Source organism: Eupeodes corollae, chromosome 3 (assembly GCF_945859685.1).
Source record: "Eupeodes corollae chromosome 3, idEupCoro1.1, whole genome shotgun sequence".
Lineage (NCBI taxonomy): Eukaryota > Metazoa > Arthropoda > Insecta > Diptera > Syrphidae > Eupeodes > Eupeodes corollae.
The window spans coordinates 7,762,902-7,773,003 of NC_079149.1; the positions used below are offsets into that span (position 1 = coordinate 7,762,902).

The 10,102-nt window shown below is 36.8% G+C and overlaps 1 protein-coding gene across 1 annotated transcript; it reads left to right on the forward strand.

Moving 5' to 3' along the window:
* Positions 1-4,436: 4,436 nt before the first annotated feature.
* LOC129951226 (ribosome biogenesis protein BOP1 homolog) lies at positions 4,437-7,374 on the forward strand. Its single transcript, XM_056063276.1, has 5 exons — positions 4,437-4,633; positions 4,692-6,159; positions 6,219-6,706; positions 6,767-7,062; positions 7,132-7,374. Exons 1-5 carry the CDS (start codon positions 4,538-4,540, stop codon positions 7,283-7,285), a joined length of 2,502 nt encoding a protein of 833 aa, XP_055919251.1. The 5' UTR covers positions 4,437-4,537; the 3' UTR covers positions 7,286-7,374.
* The last annotated feature ends 2,728 nt before the right edge of the window (positions 7,375-10,102 follow it).

Consider the following 10,102-nt stretch of genomic DNA (forward strand, 5'->3'; position numbering starts at 1 on the left):
CAGTCAAAAAAATGGGGACATTTCGACTGCCATGGCATTTGTAAATAGAAAACTTATTTTTCTCTATTGTTTATAAAGTCAAGAATACATAGAGTTGTTATTTGTTATTTATTTAATATTTTATTTTTATCTATACATTAAATTATATTTTTGTTGAATAATTAGTTCTTCGATATTTTGTTAAGCAAACAAAAAAAACACCTAATCTTGTTCCTTTTTGATGTGTACTTAAGTTTTTTTTATATAAATAAGTAAATAATGTATTTTTATTAATTAAAACAAAATCGTTTAATTCAAAACCTTTTTTTCATTAAAAATTCTAACTTTAACTTTTAAAACTGTAGATAAGTTGAAAATTTTAAATAAAACAAACAAAAACTAAATGTCAGTTGTTCTTTTATATTATTTTTCATTAGAATCCTTCAGAAGCTGACATTTTGACAGATTTTATGTCAATTTGGAAATAAAATACAAGCTTTATTTAATTAAACATTATTTAGGTCCGTTTGAATTTGGTATTTGGTTTGTTTGTTGGTACCGAATAAAAATGTTTAACTAACTCAATTTGTTGCTTATAAACTTAACGTTTATGTTGTAATGTCCTCTTAATATGATTATTATACACCGTAATCGGATCTTAAATCAAGTTATTAAACCAAATTTTGGCTTAAACTATCCATAGGTACAAATTGTGTTTACGCTCTCAAATTTTGACGTTTAAAAAATAGGGTTAGTCCTTTCGCACGAGCAAATCATGAACTAAAATATTACTTTTAGTGTAATTTGGATCTACCACAATGACGAATCTATTCGCTCCATTTTTAACCTATTTAAAAACGAAAAGTGACCGGAACCCAGTTGCCTAGTGCAAACGGGCTCTTATATCGAATTCTTAAGTAGTATTCACATGAGCGCGGCCAACGAACGACGAATGAATTACAAAATGTGAGTTTATATACGTTTGAAGACATATTTCCACACAAATTCTTAACAAAACGATAGCAATATAGTTTATATTTGATTTATGATACATACTTTTACTTTTCAATATAATATATGATTAAATTTAAGAAAACAAATTTATTCGTCGCGAAAAAAATTATAGTTGATACGAACTTTCAAACTTTATTCGCTTTCCACATAATCCACACTCGCAACGAATAAAATAATCGCGCGTATTTAACCTAAAAAATCATTCTTAGTTTGGTTTCGGTGGTGAATGGTGATCGGCTGTGGCTTCATTCGCGACGAATTAAAAACTCTCATGTGAAAGAAACGTCAAAATCGACGAATATTCGTTCATTCGTTGGTCGTTGGTCGTGCTCATGTGAATAGTACTTTATTGTAGCTTAAATTTTCTAAAGGGCTATTCATATGACAGCGACCAACAAACGGCGAATAAATAAACAAATCAGATTTAAAACATTTAATAAGTGTAAATCCTTCACAAAAACTAGACAAAATCGTAGAAATTTTATTAAATACATATAAGGTACTTAAATTTGCGTTTAAGTGAAATTTGAAACAAAAAATCAGTTGTTCGTCACGAACAATGCAATCTGGTTGTTACGAACTGTCAAACTCTATTCTCGTTCTACATACCATCCACACTAGAACGAATGAATTTTTTGGGCACGAATAATCTCAACATCTTGGTATCGAAACTGATCACGTGATTTGTCAAAATAAAACGTCATTCACGACGAATAAAAAAATGACATTCAAACAAAATGTCAAAATGAACTAATGTTTGTTCATTCGCTGGTCGTTGGGCGCTCTCATGTGAATAGTCCTTTAAGTGCCTTGCACATGAGAGCGAACAACGAATGAACGAATGGACTAACAAACGTGACTTTACACATTTCAAAAAGTTAATTTCAAACAAAAACACATTTTAATTGTAAGAAACCAATTGATACTTATGTTTTGTTTTCTAAAACAAGACAATTTTGTAAAAACAATTTGGTAGTAACGAATTGCCGTTTGGTTACTACGAACTGTCAAACTCTATTCGCGTTCCACATACCATCCACACTGCAACGAATAAATTGTTCGCGCTCAACCTTACTTCAAATTTATACCACTTTTGCTTTGTTTGTTGAAAAGGGTAATTATAAATTGACAATTCGTCGCTGTCTGCGAATAGAAATAAACCTCATGTGAAAGAAAAGTCAAAATATGCGAACATCCACAGTTCGCAGTTCGCAGTTCGTAGCTCATGTGCAAGATGCTTTAGGCGGCTTATTTTTATGTTTACGTTGTTTTAATCAAAAATGTCAGCTTATTTTGCATAATCACTTTTTTATCTCCAAAAATGAATGAAACATCAAAATAAGTCTGAATTGAATGTGAACGCCATTATAGAAAACTTATCTGTCAAAAATATAATGCCAAAATTGCTTTCCGTCTGCAATGTGGTCTGTTGAAAAATATAATAAACTACTCGATCGGAAATCACACAAGGAATATGTTGCGCATTTATTGTTCTCTAAAAACGCATTTTTCTATTTTCCGGACGGAAATTTATTTTTCTGAATAGCTGATTCTTTTATGTTCAAAAGTGAAACAAATCGTTCCACTGAATTGTGTTCCAATTTCACACAATTCCAATGACAGATTTCTTGCACTAAAAATTGATGGTGGATTTTAATCAGGAAATTTTTTTCAATGACAGAAATGATTAATGATGGATAATGATAATAAATGACTTGTCAAAAAAATTCCAACGTTTGGTTTCAATGATGAAAACCAATGGTTACTATAACTGGCACCTAAAGGCCCAACTATAATAAACTTAACCGAGCTTAAGGCATCTTAAGGGAAGGAAGTTACCATAATAGACGTTCTTCTCAGTTTCATTTAATTTCCCTAACTTTCGCGCAATTAAGCAAGAGCCATTTAAATGGCTCGAGCTTAAGCAGATGTCAAATTTGCTTAAGATACTTGAATCCATTATGGTTACTTTTTGTTTTGACGATAACTTTTTGTTCGGTTTTGACATTAGCTTACTTTCGGTTAAGTCTATTATAGTTAGGCCATAAGACTACAGATCTGAAAGCTATGTTTTTCTTTTTTAGCTCAGACACATCAGAGTGCTTGGGTTGTGTTTTTTTCTTCAATCAGAGCTAGCTTGCAATAAAATGACGATTATGTCAAAGTTAAAAGCTAATCGCTGACTTCACTTTTGTTTTATGTGATATGAGAGACACAGATAACTAATTCTAAAACTTTTGACAGTTCAGTTTTTAAGGTGTTCTATAAATAATTTGGAGTGCTCTTATCATATTCCGTTCAGAGCCAGAGCGTGCTCGAAGTGTTCACGCTCTAAACAGAGCCCTGTTCTGTGATCAAAAAATAAAAAACACCGAAAGATTTTGCCTTTAAGTTTCATTTATACTGCAAATAAAAAAAAAGAATTATTTTTTTTTGGAATCAAATAATTCACTTTGACAGTTTTAACTCATCTCCTAGCGGAATTGAGGATTGTTACAAATGGTAATTCTTTGACACTTCAACAATGATTATAGGAACAATAATATGGTGTCATATTTTTACAAATAATACAAAAATCTTGATCTGTGTTTTTTTTTTTTAACAGATTAGCTATAACTTTCATTTCATTAAAAACGTCTGCCATTAGACACAAATTTCCTGATTGGAACTAAGCATTTGAGGTTAGAATTGATTATTGAAATGAAAACTGACAGGTGGAAACCCAAAATGGAACGCCTTAAGTGGCACGATCTTGTTTCGAATTACGAAATCAAAAATCAGCTGTTAATTGAAAAAGATTTAATGAAATATTAAAACTGAACTTAAAGAAAAGTGAAAAAAATGTACAACTCCATCTATATTTCTACAATAAATATAAAAACTTAAGTCTTTTACTTGATTTTAAATCTAGAAAAAAAATTTAATGATGGAAACCAATGATAACTATTTATAACTTGCCAATGAGAAAAAGCACATACCAATGGCCAATTTAGTATAGCTCATTTGTCTATGGTTTGATATTTAATCCAAGTTGAAATGAAAAGGTGCTGAAACTGACGTTAAGCCTTTGTAAATTAAAAAACGTAGGTAAGCTATATAAACCACATTCATCTCCTCAAAAACGAACTGTCAAAATTTTCTTTTGTAGAAAAGATGCGTTCATCCCATGAATTTCTGACTTCATAGTAAGATTTAATGAAGCTAAAGCAAATCTAAAATTTCACCTAGGAATCAATTCAAAATCAAACAAAACAAATAAATCTTTGTTTCAAAATAAATTAAAATTGTTCGTTATTTCTAATGCGCCACCTATTATCACATAGTAAAACTATAAATATAGCCCATCTGGCTCATGCTTAAATCGAAATTGTTCATCACTTTAGCAGGCTGCTTTGTAAGCGAACTATTCATATTTTGTTTATGCTGTCAAAACTGACATACGAAACGTCATCTCAGCCGTGTCCATCAGAACCCAAACACGTGCGCGGATTGTTGGAATCTTTTCCACATTTTTGAGAAACTTTTAACTTAAAAGATTGGTAAAATGGCTAAAAACGCCAAACCAACAAAAAGAAAAGCTGCCCCCGTTAAAGAACACGAACAAGTTGAAGAAAAAGAAGAAAATGACGACGATGAAGAGGTAATTGTGTGTTTTCTTTTGTAGAAAAAAAAATCTAAAACCAAGAACCTTTTTCCAGGTGGATTTGTTGAAAAACATCGGGAACGAGAATGATGCTGATAGCACGGACGATGAAGGAATCGATGAAGCATTCAACTCTGATGAGAGCGATGAGCTGGAGTTTGAAAGTGATGAAGAAGGAAACTACGTCAAGAAAGATGAAGGCAATGATGATGAAGAGGCTGATGATAATGAAGACGACGGTGACGATGAGGGCGAGGAGGAATTGGACATAGAAGACGTCTCAAGTGACGACGAAATCGAAGAAGATGATGAGGACGACAGCGTCATTGATGAACCAACCGAGAAACCAGCTCCATCCACGTCCAAATCGGATGAGAAGAAAAAACAGCCAGAGCCAAAGAAAGGACCACTCGCTCCTCCTCCGGTAGAAGTTCCTCGAGTAGAGGGAGACTTCAAAGTCTCCAAGAAGAAAAAATCCGCCCTCTCGAAGATGCAAAACAAACTAAACAAAGAAAATAAAGGCCTCAACCCGGCGACAGGCGAGGAATACGAGAACTCCGACACCTCGGACGAAGAAGACATCAGGAACACCGTGGGCAACATTCCGATGCATTGGTACGACGAATACAAACACATTGGCTACGACTGGGACGCCAAGAAGATCATCAAGCCCGCCAAGGGCGATCAGATCGATGACTTCCTAAGAAAGATCGAAGATCCCTACTTCTGGCGCACCGTCAAGGACCCTCAGACTGGCCAGGAGGTGACTCTGACCGATGCCGACATAGAACTTATCAAGCGCATCAATTCTGGACGAATTCCCAACGGCGAACACAACGAGTACGAACCATGGATCGAATGGTTCACCTCGGAGGTGGAAAAGATGCCCATCAAGAACGTCCCAGACCACAAACGATCCTTCCTGCCGTCGGTGCCGGAGAAGAAGAAGATCGGAAAGATGGTGCACGCCCTGAAGATGGGCTGGATGAAGACCATGGAGGAGGTTGAGCGCGAGAAGAAAGCCAAACGAGGACCCAAGTTCTACATGCTTTGGGAGACGGACACTAGTCGCGATGACATGCGTAGGATCCACGACCCCGTCTCTGCTCCGAAACGTGACCTTCCAGGACACGCAGAGTCCTACAATCCTCCACCAGAGTATCTGTTCGATCAGAAGGAGATGAAGGAGTGGGAGCGGATGAAGGACGAGCCACACAAGCGCAAGTTGCACTTCATGCCGCAGAAGTACAAGTCGCTGCGAGCGGTGCCTGCTTATCCGAGGTATCTGCGCGAGCGGTTCCTCCGCTGTCTGGACTTGTATCTCTGTCCGAGGGCGAAGCGTTTGAAGCTGAACATCGACGCCGAGTATTTGATTCCCAAGCTGCCTAGTCCGCGGGATCTGCAACCCTTCCCGACCACCGAGAGCATGGTCTATCGCGGCCACACAGACATCATCCGTTCGGTTAGCGTCGAACCCAAGGGCGAGTACATCGTCACTGGATCTGATGACACAACTGTTAAGAGTAAGTTTTACCAGAATTCCCATTCTAGATTCCTCTCTAACTGCTGTCTCTTCTTACAGTTTGGGAAATTGTCACTGGACGTTGCATTCGCACAATCGAGACCGGAGAGACTGTGCGCTGCGTGGCTTGGTGTCCCAACGCCAAGCTGTCCATCATTGCAGTGGCATCTGGTAACCGTTTGCTGTTGATCAACCCCAAGGTCGGCGACAAGCTGATTGTGAAGAAGACCGACGATCTGCTGGCCGAGGTTCCTAAAGTCGACGAGATGGAGAGCGAACGCATCAAGACTGCCGTCCAGTGGTCTGTGGCCGACAAGGAGGAGCAGGAGAAGGGAGTCCGTTTGGTGATCACACATTTCAAGCCAGTCAGACAGGTGACTTGGCACGGACGCGGTGACTACCTGGCCACCGTAATGCCAGAGGGAGCAAACAGATCCGCGATGATTCACCAGCTCTCAAAACGTCGCAGCCAGATTCCATTCTCAAAGAGCAAGGGATTGATCCAGTTCGTCCTCTTCCATCCCATCAAACCTTGCCTCTTCGTTGCTGTAAGTTTGACGCTTGGGTTACTCCTTCCAGGTCTCATTTTATCTTCGTATTTTCCTTAGACTCAACACAACATTCGTATCTATGACCTCGTGAAGCAAGAACTCATCAAGAAGCTGCTGACGAACTCCAAATGGATCTCCGGAATGTCCATCCATCCGAAGGGAGACAATTTACTCGTGTCCACTTATGACAAGAAGATGCTGTGGTTCGATTTGGATCTGTCCACCAAACCCTATCAGACTATGAGACTGCACAAGAATGCAGTGAGAAGTGTGGCCTACCATCTCAGATATCCTCTGTTTGCATCCGCGAGTGATGATCAATCTGTGATTGTCTCTCATGGAATGGTTTATAAGTAAGTTTCCAAATTGGAGCTATTTGTTTTTGGTGACAGTTTTATTGAAAAGTGTTAATTTCCTTTTAGTGATTTACTTCAAAATCCCTTGATTGTTCCATTGAAGAAACTACAGACCCATGAGAAACGTGATGACTTTGGTGTTTTAGATGTAAATTGGCATCCAGTCCAGCCGTGGGTGTTCTCGACGGGAGCAGATGCTACCATTAGATTATATACGTAAAATAATGTGTTTTATATTTTCTTTTTTTCTTCTGAATGTAAGAACATAGGTTTTATTTTTAATAAATTTTTGAATTATTAAAAGTTAAATGGACTGTGGAAGTTTATTTTGTTAAAAATTTAATCCATGGTTTGTTAAGACAATCCTAGAGGGGGTTAAGTGAAAAAGAAGATGCATTAAAATCGTCTTCAGTCTACAATATCAGAAAAGAGTTTTTTGTATTGGATTTTGTGGACTGCAAATGTCAATAATGTTGCTAAAACAAAGTTTAAATTATTTTGTTGGTAATGATTTAAGACATGATTTGATTACACCATCTACAAGCGTAAAAGTAAATCTCGAGTACACTGTGTGATTGCGGTCCACATTCGGATTCGACTAGGTTTCCGAATCCAGTAAAATAAAATTATTTGAAAATGTTTTCAGGGTCTTTTGATCGACTTCTTAATTCGGAAAACGAAGATATGTTAGATACAATGTTGGAAAAAATAATAGAAACAAGCTTGGTGTTCATTCTTTTTAACAAATAAAAAGGTATTTGTGTAGAGTAGGAAATCAAAAACTTCATAGATAGATTGTTAACAATTTATTGCTCAAATAGAACAATTTTGTTTTAAATATAATATTGGGAAATAATGATAAAAAAAAGACTTGTGATTATTATGTTGCTTCCTGCTGGAAAATATAATAGAAACAAAACTAGAATGGTACTCTTTTTGTAGGGAGAAAGTAACTCAACGGTAAAAGTATTTTAAATTCTTTGAGTATTTTGTAGTGGCACTCTTAGTATTAATAACTACCTCCAATGCTCGCCCCATCGAATTCACAAATTCGGGACATGTCTCTAAGGGTTTGGAGTACCATTCCCTTTGAATTTTCAACCACAACTCGTCTTTCTTTTTGGTTTTGCAATCTCCGATCCTTCGCTTTAGGAACACCCCATAAGTGTTCAATTTTGTTTAGGCTGGGATGTTGTGATGGCCATTTCATAACATTGATATTACTTCGGGTCATTATCCTGCATAAACTTCCATTTGATTGGCACTGAATTTAAGAGGTGGACAGGACATAATCCACATCGCACATCTTATCTTTGATCCAAAATATTAGACCTGCACCAGATGCACTGTGACCTCAAATCATTAAATTCCCACCACCGTGCTTCACTGTCTTCTTTGTGTATTTTGAAATAAACTTCTTGTCTTTTGGCCGTTATTCCAATAAGGACGCTGTAAGTGTTTTTTTGCAGAGGGAAGTCTTTGATTAAAAAATGGCACTTTTGGTGGACTTCTACCAGGTTGACTTGATAAGTTGGTTTCTTATTGTTTTAGCTGTCACTGATCCGTTCAATTAATGTTTGAGGTCTCTTAAAGCAAGAAATGGTTTCATCTTACATAATCTTACCAATAGTGTATCAAAATACGAAGCAGATTATCTTTTTCTTCATCTTGTATCTTTTTAAGGCGTGAATGTAAGGTTTTAAATACTTTTTTCTTCGAGCAATTTCCAGTTTTTGCAATTTCAACCATATCGTTCGTAAAGCTTCAAATGTAATGTAATCCACGACCCATTTATTAAAACTAGAGATGACTTTTAAACATTTCTTTAGTATCGAATGTAAATTATCAGACAAAATTATAAACAAACTCAATACGCCTATTGCACTCAAAAAAATGGATTCTTGCGTTAGAATATCTGTTACAGTAGATTATGTTTCTATTATTTTTTCCAGACGAAATCATCATTGGCCTCGAACTTTTTACCGAAAACAAAAATGTATGTCCACAAAACAATTTTGCTTTTGGGAGCATTATTAGGTACAATTAAAATTTAGAAATTCGCACTCGTACTGTGGCAAGAGTCCTAAGAGATCTAAACACACATAAATCCGCTGGTCCGGATGGTATCCCCGCTTTTGTTCTGAAGAGGTGTTCTTCAACGCTGGCAAAACCACTGCGTAAGCTTTTTCATCTGTCCTACTCCTCAGGTCTTGTTCCGAGCGGATGGAAAACCGCATTTGTCCAGCCTATTCCCAAGAAAGGCGAATCTTCCTCACCGTCTAATTATTGACCGATTGCACTTACGTCCCTTTTTTCCAAGGTCATGGAAACGCTGATTAATTATCAGCTCAAGAAATATCTTGAAGATCGAAAGCTTCTTAATGACCGGCAATACGGCTTTCGTAGCAATAGGTCGACTGGTGATCTCATGGTTCATCTCACCGAACAGTGGAGCAAATCTTTACATTGTTTTGGAGAAAGTAAGATTATTGCACTTGATATTTCAAAAGCATTTGATAGGGTTTGGCATCAGGCTCTCTTATCAAAAATGCGTGCATTCGGTTTTCATGAATCCCTGCTTCATTGGATTAGTAATTACCTTTCGGATCGTTCAATACAAGTAGTATTGGATGGATTCAAGTCTGAAAACCATAAAATAAATGCTGGTTTGCCCCAGGGCTCTGTTTTATCTCCAACACTCTTTCTCATTTTTATTAATGATCTTCTGTCTGCAACATCTAATCCAAAACATTGTTTCGCTGACGATAGTACTCTTAGCTTTTCATATTCATTTTCAGACTCACATCCCTCTTCTTCGGATGTGGAACTGCAACGACAAAATATGATAAGCTCATTAAATTCCGGTCTAAACAGCATTGTTCAATGGGGATTAAAAAACCGCGTGGAATTTAATGCTTCGAAAACCCAATGCTGTCTTGTATCGTTAAAGCGAGATATACCCCCATTGCCATTACACATGGATGGCACTTGCATCAATTATAGACTGAACACCTCGATATTCTCGGTATGTGTGTCA

Coding starts and splice junctions, on each gene's coding strand:
- LOC129951226 (XM_056063276.1), top strand. CDS start 4,538: ATGGCTAAAAACGCCAAACCAACAAAAAGAAAAGCTGCCCCCGTTAAA. Junction 4,634..4,691: donor AAAATGACGACGATGAAGAG/GTAATTGTGTGT, acceptor ACCTTTTTCCAG/GTGGATTTGTTGAAAAACAT. Junction 7,063..7,131: donor TCTCATGGAATGGTTTATAA/GTAAGTTTCCAA, acceptor ATTTCCTTTTAG/TGATTTACTTCAAAATCCCT.